The following is a 16,172-nucleotide window of genomic DNA, read 5'->3' as shown; positions in this document are numbered from 1 at the left end:
TCATCCTATCCCTGGTCAGCCCCAACCAATCTGCCTTCATCGCTGGCAAAAGCATTGCGGATAACATTATCCTCTGCTTTAAAATTGTGCATGGCTTTGACCGAAAGTCCCACTCTCCCGCTGCCCTCATGAAGATTGACCTTCACAAAGCTTTTGATTCCCTTATATGGGACTTCATCTACCATGTGCTCTCCAAGATGGGCTTTTCCCATGCTTTCATCCGTTGGATTTTTGCCTGCATTTCCTCCCCTCTTTCTTGGTTATCGTCAACGGTTCCCCCGCTAGCTTTTTTCACTCCAAAGTTGGAATTCGCCAGGGATGCCCTCTCTCCCCTTTTCTCTTCTCTTTGGCCCTGGAAGTTCTTTCAAGAAGCATCCAAGCCAAAACCGACCTTCACCTTATCTTCCTGCTTCCTAAATGCAAGCACCTTAATCTCACCCACCTGGCCTTTGCGGATGATCTTATGATCTTCTCCAAAGCTTCCCCTCTTCCATCTCCGCTATCATGTCCTCCCTTCACCTCTTCGAGAGTTTCTCTGGCCTCCGCATTAACCTCCTTAAATCCAAACTCTTCCTCTTTAGTGTCTCTACCACCGTCAGAGACTCCCTCCTCTACCTCACAGGCTTTTCTCTGGGCTCCCTCCTAGTGAAATACCTAGGTCTCTCACTTATCCCTACTAGACTCTCTAGTTACCATTGCACCCCCATGCTTGACAATATTCGCAAGCGTCTCCAACTTTGGAAGGGTAAACTTCTTTCCTGTGCTGGTCGGCTTGAATGTATCAGATCGGTGCTCCAATCTTCTTACATCTACTGGTGCGGCATCTTTGCCCTTCCTAAAGCCACCACCAAAGCTATGGAATCCCTCTTTCGTGCCTTCCTTTGGAAAGGGAAGGACTCCTCCAGATTCCTTGCCCTGTCAGTTGGAAATCCATCTGCCTTCCCAAATCCGAAGGAGGCCTAGGAATTCGCCGTATCTGGGACTCCAATACTGCGGGAATCCTGAAGCTTATTTGGAAAATTTCCTCTAAGCACGACTCCATTTGGGTCTAGTGGATTTACTCCCACCTCCACAAGAATGACTCCATTTGGGCCGTCTCCATCCCTGCTGATTCCTCCTGGGTCTGGCACAAGATCCTCCTCTTTCGCCTTCTGGGTCTTAGAGCCACTTCTTCTTCCATTGTTGATGGGTCCTCCACCTCCCTCTGGCTTGACCCCTGGCAGCCCATCGGAATTCTCTATAACTTCTTTGGGGGTAGAGCAACTTACTCCTCCGGCATTCCCAAGTTTGCCCCCCTTTCCTCCATCATCTCTGATGGATCTTGGTCACCTCCCTCCCCCTTCCTCCCCTGCTCATGAGGACAAGGTTATTTGGCTTCCCTCCTCAAACGGCCTCATTAGCTTTAGATTTGCCTAGAACCTAGTTAGGTACCAAGCCCCCGCTGTCCTATAGCACAAGCTAGTCTGGTTCAAAGGTCACATCCCTCACCACAGCTTCCTTGCCTGGAGAACCCTTACCCTATGTCTTCCTACCTAATCTTTCCTCACTCACCAAAAAATCCCAGTCCCCCCTTCTTGTATTTTTTGTTGGGATGATACCGAAGACATTGACCACTTTTTTTTCGCTTGCCCCTTTACCACTACCACCTGGAAAAAAGCCCTGTTGTTTATCTGGGCTCGTAGCAGAAGACACCTTCCCTTCGCTCGGGAATGGCTCTTGCTGATCATGACTTTCCCTGGATGCACTATCTGCGACACTGTAGGCAAGCTTGTGTTTGGCGCTACACTCTACCACATTTGGATGGAGAGGAACCTTACAAGAGAACCTGAATGTTGCCAAAAACTCAGAAATAGTGGCTGGGAGCAAGGTCGAGTGGTCCTCTTGGATGATGAAAACTCCTCTAAAAAAATCAGCAACAATGAAGAACCCTAACCCAAATACCGAGAGGTGTCACTAAACCCTGAAGGTTGAGATCGATTTTGGTAAGGGGCTCCAAAAAACTTGTGCTAGAGTTGGATAGTTGCTGGCCAGGAACCGCAGATGAATCTCCAACCATCAAGGTTTAAAGAGGCTTGATCTTCAAAAACAAGGAGAACTCCAAAATCGCAGAGAAGGGCTGCAGCAACTATCGAGCAGAAATAATCTTAGATCATTAAAAAAAAAGGTAGGTTTGAGGGGGCAGCAGCTAGATCATATGATCACCTCATTAGTGCTGCCCTAAGATGAAGGAAGAGAACCAAGAACAAAAAGGAGAGAAAGATCGAGGGAAAGAAAGAAGGAAGAAAAAACGATGGGAGGGTGGGGGGTTTTGAAAACTTAGATCAAAGGGAATTTGGCTCTGATGCCATGTTAACAAAACAGGTTTTAGTGAATGGCTTGAATGATCAATGAGATCTCCAAGCATCTTTATTTATAATCTTCCAACGAGTTGCAGAATTACAAGTAAACCCCCACATAGCTGACTATACTAGCTATGGGAAAAAGGACAGAAAAATACCCAAAATACCCTTATCAGGTCACATAACTCAAGAGAAAGATACAAAGAGAATGTTGTGCTCTGGAACATGGGCACGGAGAAATTGAACAAAATTGTGGTGAGAGACTTAAATAGAAGCAAGGTTGGCACTATTCCAGGAAGCTCCATGTTGAAAAGCATAAGTTCCATGTTGTGGATAGCAGAGAAAGTGATTCCCATGGCAATGCAGTAAATGTAGAACACCTTTTTTTAATAAAAAAATGAAAAATTATCAATACTTGGAGATAGGATTATATCCATCACACTTGTGTTAGAGAAAGAGGTAGTCAATATTATCAGTGCTTACGCTCTCCAAGTACGATTGGACAGAAGTAATTAGTTACAAGTCTGGGAACATTTGGGTGGATTAGTGCAAGATATTAGTCAAGGAGAAAAGATTAATATAGGGGATGATCTGATTGGTCATGTAGGGAGCGATTGTAGAGGCTACGAAAGTGTGCATGTAGGGTATGGATTTGGTGAGAGGAATGAGGAGGGTCTCTCAGACTTGGATTTTGCAGTTGCTTACAATCTGCCCATTGTAAACACCTACTTTGAAAAGAGAGAGGAGTATTTCGTCACCTACAAATATGGACATCATACTAGCCAAATAGATTTCTTCCTAATTAAAAGGTCTAACAGATTGTTAAGGACTGTAAAGTTATCCAAGGGGAGAGCTTAACCACTCAACATAGATTGGTAATCATGGATATGTGTTTCTTCACGCAGGATCGTGAGATAAGGAAGCCTATCTGCCCTAAGGTAAAAGACTCCTTGAAGTCATTTACTGACAAAGTGGTCAAACAAAGAAAGTGGGACTTAGAGGGAGATAGTAATTTGATGCGGAACAAGATGCCCACGTGTATTAAGAAGGTGGCTAAGGAGGTCCTAGGGGAATCAAAAGAAAAACGTCATTATCCTAGGGAGGCTTGGTGGTGAGATGATGAGGTCCAAAGAGCCATCGAGACTAAGAAAGCTAGTTTCACAACATGGCAAAGGAATAAGGATGTAGAAGATCTAAAAAGGTGCAAGTCTGCTAGAAATGAAGCCAAGAAGATTGTGGGGAATGTAAGGGCAAAGAAATACAAAGATCTATATAACAATCTGAACACCAAGGAAGGGGAAAAAGCTATCTATGAGATAGCTAGAATGAGGGAAAGGATGAGTAGAGACTTCGACCATGTTAGATGCATTAAAAGTGATTATGGTAGAGTTTTAGTCAAGGATGAGGACATCAAGGAGAGATGGAATGGTTATTTCTACAACCTACTTAATGAAACAAATCTGAGTAATAGTGAATCGGAAGTAGGTATCATATATCAAGTCACCTGACAAAGGTATATACGTACAATTAGGGTTTTGAAGTAAAAGAATCACTTAAAAAGATTAAAATAACCAAGGCTCCAAGCCCATATGGGGTCCCAATAAAAGTGTGGAAGAGCTTATGATTATGTGGCTTATCTTGGTTAATTGACTTGTTTAACAAGATTATGCGCATTGAGAGAATGCCAAACGAATGGAGGAGAAGCATTGTGGTCCCGATTTACAAAAATAAAGGTGATGCCCAAAGTTGCAACAGTTGTAGACGTATAAAACTGATGAGTCATACTATGAAATTATGGGAGAGGATTATTGAAACACACCTGAGAAAAGAGAACGCTATTTTGGAGAACCAATTTGGTTTTATGCTAGCAAGATCCATAACAGTAGCTATCTACCTACTTATGAGACTTTGGAAAGATTTAGAGATAGAAAGAAGGATCTCCATATGGTCTTTATTGTCCTAGAAAAAGCTTATGATAGAGTTCCTAAAGATTAAATCTAGCATGAACTAAGGAGGAGAAATGTTTCCAGTAAATATATGAACATAATTAAAGATTGATGGTGTGGTGACTAGTGTAAGAACCGTAAGGGGTCAAGGTAGTAAATTCCCAATTAAAGTTGAGTAACATCAAGGATCAGCATTCAGCCCTTATCTATTTGTGCTTATCATGGATGAGTTAACCAAAGGCATCCAAGATGAGGTTCCTGGATGCGTGCTTTTTGCTGATGTCATTGTTTTGGTAGATGAGACAAAAGATGGAATTAATGTCAAACTGGAATTATGGAGAGCAACATTGGAATCAAAAGGTTTTAAGATAAGTACAACGAAGACGGAGTATATGGTATGTAACTTTAGCAACTCTGGGACGGATAATGAAAGTGTGAACGTTGATGAGATGGAAATTTCGCAAAGTGGCCTTTTTGGGTATCTAGGATCAATCATCAGTAAGGAAGGTGATATAGAAGATGATGCCTCACAGAGGATTAAAGTAGGATGGCTGAAGTGGAGAGGTGCATCTAGAGTGTTATGTGATCGACGGATTCCTTTAAAGCTTAAAGGAAAATTTTACAAGATAGTCATAAGACCAGCTATGATGCATAGCGCGGAGTGTTGGGCAGTTTAGAGGCGTCATATATAAAAGCCAAGTGTAGCGGAGATGAGGATGTTGAGATGGATGAGGGGCAAAGCCATGAACGATAAAATAAGGAATGACCATATTAGAGTTAGTTTGGTAGTAGCTCCGATTTAATATAAGCTACAAGAAAGTCGCCTGAGGTGGTATGACCATGTTCAACGGAGGCCACCGGATGCTCCAGTTCGGAGGAGTGACTTGATTCAGATTGAAGATACTAAAAGTGCTAGGGGCAGGCCTAAAATGAACCTAGGAGACGTGGTGAGGAAAGAAATGGATAGTTTAGGCCTTGTTTTCTAGCATGACTTCGAATAGAGCTGATTGGAGGGCAAGGATCTGTGTAGCCAACCCAGTTAATTTGTTTTAGACTGATTTGTAGTTGTGGTTGTTATGTACCCTTTCTAAAAATTCTTATTATTAATCCTCTTTTTTTTTTTTTTTTGTAAGGATCCATGTAGCCGACCCCATTTAGTTGGTATAAGGCTGAGTTGTTGTTGAAAAATTAAAAATTATGATTACCTTTGGATGATATGTTCCATCACAAAATGTTGGCCATTTTTATCAAAGGTCAATTAAAGAATATGATTACCTCCAAATAGGTTCCATCACAAATCCACCGGGAAAAATTGGAGCCAACAGGAGAATCAAGTGCAATAATTGAATCTTTGTGTAACCCTAGACAGCCATTTTATGGATCTACAACAACTCAAACTTATCCCTATATGGCCATTCTATGTATATACCCTTAGTTAATTTGATCAAGCCATCCATTTTGCTTCATTCTATTTCTAATTAAATTACACTATTGATATGAAATGAATATTTTAAATAGAATGAAAAGCATGCACCAAATAAAATGATATACCGAGTGGAAGCAATAATGGGGGAGAAGAAAAATAAAAACACCAAGAATGAAAGAAAGAAAATTCAAAATTAAATTATACCTCTGCTCAAACTTATCTGTCCTGGCCTCCAAGGTGCCTGTTCCCTCAAAACCTGTGTAAGTTCATGGGAAGTAGAAGATCTTCTGTCTCTCGTATAACCATAAACTACTTCAGACATTGCTTTGTTGGAGGATGCATTTAGGTTTGTGTCACCTGAAGCAAACAAAGGATATAAAAGAATATAATATCTCACCACATTATTAAAAATCCTTGGTGATGCCTTTGTTAAATACTTGTTTCTTAATTATACATGAGACCATTGCCAGCAGATCGTGTGACCAAAATCCAAGTTACACACACAAACAACCATCAGCATCTACTGGGTAGCTCATAAACTCAGCTGGCTGTAAGCCTATCATGATTGGAAGAAGAAAGATGCACTCACGTTGGGCTGTCTTTGGCTTCTCTTTGGAATGATCCTTTGTAACTGGCCTTGAACCACCTTTGTTTTGCTTACCTTTCGGTATAGGTTTTGCAAGTGATGCCCTCACATTTAACTAAAAAATTTACACATGGTCAAAATAATTAATAAAAGGAAAAACATAGAACTAACAAATGTTATATAACAGTACATATGACAAAGCAGAACCTTGGTCCTTTCATCAGTCAACCCTTCCTTGTTGATTGACTCTATGCATGCAAGAGCAGCTTCACGAGTTGTATAGTTAACAAAGGCAAAATCTTTTCTCCTAGCTGAATGCATATTACGTGCAAGAACAACTCTATCAATCTCTCCAAATTTTTCAAAATGCTTCTTTACATCCTTCTCATCCCAATAGGATGGTAAACATTCAGCATAAACTGATTTTACCTACAAAAGTAGAAGCTTATTTAACCATCAAATAGATCATAACAGAATAAATAAGATTCTCCTATGAAATCATTAAAGCCTCCAGAGATCTGAATCTGTAATAATCTTAAATGAAAAAGCAGTGGGTGGGGGGCTACCCAGTCATCAAAGCACTTGTTAAATAACTAACCACTCGTCAAGAAACAAAATGGAAATAAATATTCTGGGACGTGGGGAAATCCTGAATAAACCAAACACAAACCTTCAGCATCTCCTCTTCATCAGGCTCATTCAGAGGTTCAGCCCAAGCAATTTTAATATTCCGTCCCTTTCCAAAAGCATCCTTCTTTTGAAGCTTCTTGTAAGCACTTTGCGCATCTTTGTTAGTATCAAGTTCAAGAAATGCATATCCACGATTATATTCAGCATTATTCGGATCAGTAACTAATGTGATTGTGTCAATTTTCTCAATTCCAATATCATGCAGCAGCTTAACAATCTGTTCAATTATGTAGTTCCATTTTAGAGATTAAAAATACTTCAAGAATTAATTGCTGGAAGAAAATTTCAACAAAAATAAAAACTTACATCTTCTTTCTTCCATTTTTTATCAATATTACCGAGAAATATTCTGTCATTTACCCCCACAGGTTCAGTTCCACATTGCTTTCCACAAATCTTAGGTTTCATCACAAAAGAAATTGAATTAGAAGGTAACAACAATGTCTCTTAACAAATATGTAGAAAGTGAATAAATGACTCAAAAAAAAACAATATTAGCAATAAAGTGATTGCAATATGATTGAAAACTAAATTTGACATCATAACAGATTACATGACGAGGACATTAGATGCAGAGATACCAAAACATAAAAATAAAATAAAATGAAAACATATACTTAATGAGAAAATCAATAGGTAAGCTGTAAGTGTAAGATAGGGCACTTTAGTAAATCTGGAAATTATTAAATGATCCACTTTTTAAACGAATTCTGAAGTAACGGCCACCTTACTTGCTATTACAGATTGGAAATTCAAGAATTTAAAAGTTGGACTCAAGATGTAGAAGACCCATCTACAAGTGCACTCTCTACAATAATTATCACAAACCAATATGTTGTGGACAACTTATTGAGCAATTTCTTATTGAATTTTCAGAGACTGTTTTGGAGATCACAGTTATGCTTCAACTGGTGACGAAGACAGTGTCCATTGCGATCCAGAACAAGTAACGGTTTAATATGAGCTAGAATAAATTGTGGTGACCAAAGAAGAATAACATGATGTTCATCCAATTGATTTTAGTACTCCAGACTAGGTAGATGACATAGTGGGCGAACCTTGGTGCAACAGTTAAGTAAGTTGCACTATTGCAACTTGTTGGTTGCCGGTTCGAAACTTGGAAACAACCTCTCCTGTGAAGCAGGAGGTAAGGCTGCATACATTTGCCCTTCCCAGACCCTGCAGTAGCGGGAGCCTTATGCACTGGGTTGCTGTTATGCATCTTTATTTTTATGTAATAAAGCCTCTTGTGGCTGGGTCAAGTTGCTGTTTTCATTTAGAAGTGTCATAAGATTGTGGGAGTCATGTAACGGTTGAAAGACTAAGAAGTAGTGGAAGTCATGTGGTCATCAAGTCCTAGTCTTTAGGGAGTTGGGTGAGAAGAGTTATTCTGTTGGAGTAACATTACAGAGGAGCTATTCTTTAGGAGATTGGTTATTGAATGTAATTAGGAATATAAATCAGAAGTGGGGAATGTAACGCATATCCAATATTTGAATTACAAGTTTGTTTTAGGAGGTTGTTTACCCTCGAAGTAAACTATTTTCTTAACATTAGTTCTCTTTGTTTCAAGCATTTTTACCCAAAATAGGTAAGAGGAACAAGAACAGGGGAAGTAGAGAGTTAAGATACTTATCTCAAGAAAGTATCCTTAACAGTTTGAGCTCTTCCACCTCATTTACACGTTCAGAAGGTCGAGACCAGAACAGTTGCTCTTTTTTTTTTTTAAGACTAGGTAGATGATATTGGTATTCCATTAAAGGTTACTGCAGTATCTTTCACAATTGCACAAGTTCAAAGAGAGTTCTATGACATAAAAGCCATGGAAAATTTATGCAGATTTTTTATGTCATGCTTCTTTAAACCTTAAGTTTTTTTATTTCCTCAACAAAGGGAGATTGACACTGAGCACTTTTCTGCAATATTATAATGCTTCCGAACATGTGAACCCATGTTTCTATAGTTTTTTTAATTAATTAATGGACCGAGTTTCTCTCCACCCACAGTGAATGAGATCCCATTCACCGTGGGGCAGGAGAGGGCGGGAATGGGTATCGGGTGGGTATTTTGGAACATACTAGAACCCTAGGAGGGGTTTGTGAACCTTAGGATGGTGGGTGAACCGTCCTCTATGGGTGGAGGGAAACTTAGTCCTCAATTAATAATAATTAATTAGATAAGTTCTTTAGTCTACACAAGAGTTTAGCTTTAATTAAGCTGTTAAAAAAGTCTTATTTTAAAGTAATCTAGTTAGATTAGACTGTCAGTAACGGGGTACTGGAAAGGGGAAGAGGGAATCCTGGAAGAGATGAGATTAGCAGGGGAGAAAGAGAAGAAACTGTGAGAAGAAGAAAAGAGGGGGAAGGGGGGGGGGGGGGGGGAGAGGAGTGCACACGCACACAAACTCAGCTGTAATTCATTCTTCATTCATTCTATTCTCTTCAGTACGTTGGTTAAAAGCATATAAGAAAATAAAAGACTTAAACAAGGAAACAACTACTCTAGGACTTTTAACCAAAAAAAAAAAAAGAGACCAATTTAAAATTACTAAAACTCATCCTATGAATCCCACCCAAATTAGAAGATCTCCTTACATAATTATCCCAATAAAATAAAAAATAAAACCCTAAATATCTACCAGAATAAAACTCAGAATAAAACCATATTTGGATCCAGTTCATCTCCATCTGGATACGCAAGTACGCAACTGGGTTTGGGTTAGCCCGGTCCAAGATTCTCCTGCATCAATTCTCCCGGAGTATAGAAAAACTCGTGCACAAGTTTTGTAGAACGAGAGAATCAAAATTGTGCGATCGATGTCAACTATCAGTCCACGTCCAACTTGTATAATATCCACGAGCCGAAATTCGTGATTGAAGTAACCATGGTAAAGCACATATTCAAATGGCTCAACTAAGCGATCAACCGCCAAGATTTTTTTTTATGTTCATCGGCCAACGGCATCGCCTGGATTGAAATCTGATCCGTCACAATTTCTTGATGTTCACCGGCCAACGGCATTGCCTGGATTGAAATCTGATCATGGAATTTCAATTCTTCGATCGGACCGGTGATTTCATTGTGATCTTCAACTGCCTGGGTCGAAATCTGGTCATGGAGCTTTAACTCAGCCTTTAATAATTCATGGTTTGCTTGATGGGCTCTTATGGCTTCGCCATGTTGTTGGAGCTTTAACTCAGCCTTCAACAATTCATGGTTTGCTTGCAGGGCTCTTATGGCTTCGTCATTTTGTTCAAGTATTCTGGCTCACTGTTCCGGACTCAATGGGGTAGTGGATTTAGGACGTAAGAAGGGGATATACTTGGAAGAACAATAAAAAATTGAAAAGGAATAAGTTGGGGCAGGGGTACTATGGGAAATAAAAACAGAGAATGCGAGTTAAAAAGCAAAAATGAGAGGTGAAAAGGGTGGGGAATAATTCTGGAAAATAAAAAATTAACTTAAAAGTAGGCAACCCAAGACGCAAGAGGAGGGGCAGTTTAGGAAAGAAAACATAAATAAATAAAGAAAATAGAAAAAGTGGGATCATGGGTGGGGGTTTACCATCTCCTACTTGGAGTCTTACTCCAGAGAGGGAAAACAGCGAAGAGGAGCTGCGGGTTGCGACTGTCGACAGAGAAGGGCATGATGCAAAGGAAGAGGACTCTTCGCGAATTCGAAGGGGGGTTTGATTTGTTGATGCCAACTACTCTGGAGAGGTAATCAATCCGCTGCGAAGAAGCCGACCAGGGAGGGCTTCGAACCAGTAGGTTTCTATAACCAGGTAGGAGTTCTCTCATGTCTCTCTCTTTTTTTTTCTGATCTGTCTCACTCTTGCCCTCGCTTTTCTTCTTCCCCCCCCCCCCCCTTTATTTTGTCTGGTTGTAACCCTGCAAAAAAAGGGTCGGTCGATCAGTTCACAGAAGGAAAGGGAAAGCGGTTAGGGTTCTTCTAAGTGAGTCAGGAGAGATGGAACTGGGTTTCAGTAGTAACTGGGTTTCAGTAGTATCAGTGGTTGGGAAAAGCCAATAGACTTTTTTTTTTTTTTGGTCAGAACCTTTGAAGGGGGTCAATTGAGGTTACTGGAAAAGGGATGGCGGTGGGGAGTTGCCTTTGGGGATTGGGAGGAATGGGAATGGGCACTGGGTAGTGAGCAGTGGGTTATGGAAAGAAAGAGATGGAGTTCTCTTTATTTTTTTATTTTTTTTTTGGTGTTTTCACTACTAATATTGGCAGAACAGTGATGGGGATAGAGAATAGGGAAAGGGGTTACTGCTTTAAAGTGTTGTTCGATCAGAACCACAGAGAAAAGGAAAAGAAGGAAAAAGAACAGAACAGAGAGAAAGATCACTGAGAAGAATCAGAGTTGCAGGGGAAAAGAGAAGAAATAGTAGGGAAGAGAGACGGTGAAGAATTTGAGAAAAAGAGATTCACCCAGGTTTGGGCTCTGATACCAGATAATGGAGGACTGGAAAGAAGAAGAGGGAATCCTTGAAGAGATCAGATTAGCAGGGGAGAAAGAAAAGAAACCGTGAGAAGAAGAAGAAAAAAGGGGGGGGGAGGGGGGAGGAGTGCACATGCACACAAACTCAATTTATACGTTGGTCACAAGCATATAAATAAGAAAATAAAAGACTTAAACAAGGAAACAACTATTCTAGGACTCTTATAAAAAATACAATTTAAAACTTACTAAAACTCATCCTATGAATCCTACCCAAATTAAAAGATCTCCTTACATAATTATCCCAATAAAATAAATAAATATTCCTAAATACCTACCAGAATAAAACCATATTTGGATCCGGTTTATCTCCATCTGGATCCAAGTAAAACTTCCCCACTGACAATGTTTTATTAAGGAAGGAAACAAATGATGCAAAATAGGAAAAGAAGGGTGCCCCATACGGTGGTGCCATTGATGTAACTGCTGAAGATGACTGTCAGCCCGAAGAGTGCATAGAGACTGGAGGAGATGGAACACTCACTGAATATGAAGGTAATGATCACAACAACAATATAGAAAACCAAAGTCACCAAGGCAGCAAGCACAAAAGTACACAGCAGCAGGTGTATAGATGAAGGTAGTAGAGAGGCCGGTGTTGAGCCTATGTAAGGCAGCAGAAGTGCAAGCGATACCAGGCAGATCGGCAAGAGGGCCTGCAGGGTTCAGGCAAGATGGCAGAGAGCCGAGGAGGTCTAGACAAGGCTAGGCAGGGGCGGGTCTAAACAGGGTGGCAGGAAGCCATGAAGGCCTACACAGAAGCTAGTGTTACCGGGAGTAGGCAGAGGCAGCAAGGGCCGCTGGGGGCCAGGAGGAGGCGGCGGCACAGATGCCGCATGGCCGCTGGAGGGGCCAGGCAGAGGCGGCAGGGCCACTGGAGGGCCAGGCAGAGGTGAGGGAGGCCACTAAGTGCCAGGCAGAGGTGGTCGAGGGCCAGTAGGAGGGCACTGGGGCAGGCGAAGGTGCTAGGGGGCCACAAAGGGGTCGGCGCAAGGCGACAGGGCCAGGCGAGACTGGTAAGTGGTCGGGAGGATCAGGCGGGAGCCTGGAGGGTGGCCGGCAAGCAGTAGGGGGCAGACATAGGGCCTGGAACCCTTGGTGAAGGCAGACAGGAGTCTGCAGTTGGTGACGGTGAGTGGACAGGCGGTGGTGACATTCATCGGTATTGATAGTGTTTAGCGTGGAGCGACATGCTTTAGCGCATGTTCAGTGATCTATGCCAAACACGGCTGAAACTTAGGCGGCGGTGAAAAGAAAACCCTAGACGAAGAAGTTTTTTAACACAAAAGTGGATTGAACTCTGATACCAAGTTGAGAAAAGAAAATGAGAGAATAATCCTCTCAGAGTGACAAAGGACACTACTTTATTTATAACTTGAAATGGTTACAAATATGGAATGATTGACTCAATCCTTACCCAGCATATTTAACATGTGCATAATGAACCTAGACACTACAATGGACCTAGATACATTACACACTCCAACAAGGCTACACTTCAACATTCTTATTCTCTCTTCTTTCTTCTTTTTTTTTTTTTTTTTTTTTTTTTTTTTTTGGGGGGGGGTGGGGTGGATCATTAGATATTTTATTTACGAGGGTGGGCCTCGGCCATAGTTGTCAAGGCATCGCCTAGGCATCCCGGCGCCTTGGTCTCCTAGTTGGTGTCGCCTTGCTTTTAGACCCTCTCCTATGCCTTGGGTTGCCTAGATGTCGTGACAACTATGGCCTTAGTGCAACGGTGAGGTTGCTCCATTGGGACCTAGTGGTTGGGGTTCAAATTGGGAGTCTCTCCATGAAGCAGGAGTAAGGCTGCATACATATCTGCCCCTCCCCCCCCCCTCCCAAGTGGCAGGAGCCTTATGCACTGGGCATGCCAGGGTCAATGGACAGGCTATGGCATTATCACAGCAACTGCAGTGCCCTAGAACTCCAACATAGTTGATCTAAGTTTTAGATGCCGAGAATATCTTCCTCAATGGGGTCACCGACGGCAGGAATCTCGGACTTCTTAAAGGGGTTTTCTCTGCAATTTGTTTGCTGTCTTCACAGGCAAAAGTTCAAAACAGGATCCAACCTCTGACAATACTTCATGTTTGGGGTTCACCCATCCCAAGTATTATGTTTAGATTATAGGTTCATTCATAGTTTAAGGTTTCAAATTCATGGTTTAGGGTTTCACATTCACAGTTTCAGGTCTACAAATTAAGGTTTCATTTTAGGTTTAACTCTGGCAATTTAGTTGGAGGAGGAAATGACAATTTAAATTCTAAGAAATAAAAAGTGCAGATGAGTTTTTAAATCTGCAATAGACACCTAGATCGGCTTGTGAGATTTAGTACAAACAGTTGTTACAAGAATAACCTCCCCCCCCCCCCTCCCCAAAGAAAATATTAAATTGCCATTAGGTCAAAGGGCAACTTTTTTCATTTTTCAACCACCTAAGGTTTTTCCTTTTGGATACAAGATCAAACCAATAAAGAACATACAAACATCTTATAATTTGGACCTTCCTTAATTTTTTTTTTCTTTTTTTAATGAGGGGGATTTACTTCAGAATCTAAAACACTGATATACTGTTTCAGAAAATATTCATGTTATAATACAACTAAAACTTAATAAACCTATACACAGTGATTTGAAACTCGACAATAACAGCACTACAAAGCAATTATTTTCATTTATAATTCAAAGCACTTACAGTAGTTAAAAAATTATCGAATTTAAAATATCAATGCAAGAAATTTGGTGACAACAATCTAGTAAAATAGAAATAAAAAACCGAAGGACTTCCTGTAGAAAAATAGTTCCTAGCAACAAAAGCAACAGTGCCACAGAAACAAGAAAGAAGAATAACCGGAAATTGGAGTAGAGGACAAAGTACCTCAACTTTGGAGTATTTAGTCAAAGCCCTTTTCGCATCAGCTGCCGAGGCATACCTCAAGAACGCATAACCCTTATTCTTCCCAGTCTGGTTATGCTTCATCAGCCGAACCTCCACAATTTCTCCAATCTTTTCGAAAACCTTCCTTATATCTTCCTCCTTGGCATCCTTACCAAGTCCCCCAATAAAAATCTCAGTTTTCCTCCTCTTACGCCGCTCTGAAACATCTGTTTCCTCGTCCCTAACGGCACCATTCCCCTTGTCATCTTTCTCCTTATGACCACTACCATTCTCACAATTCTCCACCTCTTCCTCCTTAGGACCACCACCATCCTCACAATTCTCCACCTCTTCCTTGAGTACCGATTCTTGACCATCACCTCCAACACCAGAATCACCATCAATGTTTCCATCTTCACATCCATCATTCCGAGTTCCAACCGGCTCCGCATTTTGCACATTGAGCTGAGTTTTGGTAACCTCGTCACTCTGAACTACAGCCGAAACTGATTTAAAACCTTTGGGCTCAGGAAGCTGGGATTGCTTAGAGTTTTCAACTTCAACTAGACCCGAAACCGAAGGATTATTTCCCTCGCCATTGCGCAGAGGAAGCTCTGGTTTTGGTAATTCTACACTGCAATTAGAAGAGACATCTTGAGCCTTCGGGACTCGTTTGAGAACCTTCTTCTTAATCACTTTCTTCACTTTTCTTACAGTCTTCTTAACGACCTGTTTTACAGCAGTTTTGTCCGCTATTTCCTGCTCTGTGGATTTATCAGCCGTCTCTTGTTCGGACAGTTTACCCGAGGCCTCTTGAGCAGAAGTCCCAACAGTTGTTTCCGTTGCAGTGGTGTCCAGAGGAATTGTTGCAATGGTGGTTTCCGGAGAGGTTCTAGCGGAAGTTTCTAGAGGAGTGGTATCGACGATGGTAGTGGTGGTTTCCGGGTGGATTGTTGCAAGGTTGGTTTCAGGAGCAGTTTCGGCAGAGGTATCAAAGGGAGTGGTTTCAACGTCGATTGTGATTTCCGAGGGAGTGGTTTCGACGACGGCGGATGTGGTCACTGCGGTGGTTGCAGCAGGAGTTTCAGGGGAGGTCCCAGCAGTGGCTTTACGGGCGGATTTGTTGGTTCTCTTTGCTCGCGACTTCGGAGCCATGTCTGTTTTGGGTGATTTTCAGTGTTCTCAGAGAGCGATAAAACTTAAAATGGATCGGAAAGAATGGGACTCTGGGAGATTCTGAGTGTTCTAAATAAGGATCGCGGCGAACCGGGAACGACAAGTCGGGGCATAGTAAAAGTACAATAATAACCCTAATCTCATTTTTTTTTGGTAAAAGAGGAGCTTATTTTTTTTTTGGTAAAAGAGGAGCTTATATTATACAGTATAAAATAATAGTAAGATGATTACAATCTGAGACTAGCCTCTTGACAGCCTCCCTGATTGATTTAATAAGTGTGCAGCCATAGGTCCAAGGTTCAAGATGGGGAGAGGAAGAGAGGATTACAATCTGAGATATCTCTTTCCCCTAACATCATTCTCCACAATAGCAGAAAGAGCCGAGGGAAGAGAGTCAACGGAAATGGAAATCTCCATGGAAGAACCAACCATAGATGCCAAGAAATCAGCACAACCGTTAATACTAGCCCAACCAAATACAAAAAACATCAAATTATTCATACTAGCCCAATCAAGAACAGCCTTACGCTTACCATGGTCATTCATCCTCCTGATATTCCAGGCGCCAAACCTCATCATTCTGAAATCGCAGGGGTGGGCTGTTGCACTGGGCCACCTCTA

General features: G+C 41.4%; 1 protein-coding gene across 1 annotated transcript in view; it reads right to left on the bottom strand.

The window, feature by feature from the left end:
* The window catches only part of LOC122650757 (nucleolin 2-like), a 35,042-nt gene extending 19,512 nt beyond the window's left edge, over positions 1 to 15,530 (bottom strand). Inside the window, exons 1-6 of the mRNA XM_043844144.1 lie at positions 14,376 to 15,530; positions 7,294 to 7,383; positions 6,968 to 7,204; positions 6,505 to 6,726; positions 6,301 to 6,412; positions 5,916 to 6,068 (exon numbers count right to left, since the gene is read on the bottom strand). Of these exons, the coding sequence (XP_043700079.1) occupies positions 5,916 to 6,068; positions 6,301 to 6,412; positions 6,505 to 6,726; positions 6,968 to 7,204; positions 7,294 to 7,383; positions 14,376 to 15,530 (1,969 nt within the window). The remainder of the gene's footprint in view (positions 1 to 5,915; positions 6,069 to 6,300; positions 6,413 to 6,504; positions 6,727 to 6,967; positions 7,205 to 7,293; positions 7,384 to 14,375) is intronic.
* Positions 15,531 to 16,172: the final 642 nt, after the last annotated feature.

Source organism: Telopea speciosissima, chromosome 2 (genome assembly GCF_018873765.1).
Source record: "Telopea speciosissima isolate NSW1024214 ecotype Mountain lineage chromosome 2, Tspe_v1, whole genome shotgun sequence".
Lineage (NCBI taxonomy): Eukaryota > Viridiplantae > Streptophyta > Magnoliopsida > Proteales > Proteaceae > Telopea > Telopea speciosissima.
The sequence above is the reverse complement of the archived record's forward strand: the minus strand, read 5'-3'. Positions and strand labels throughout refer to the sequence as shown.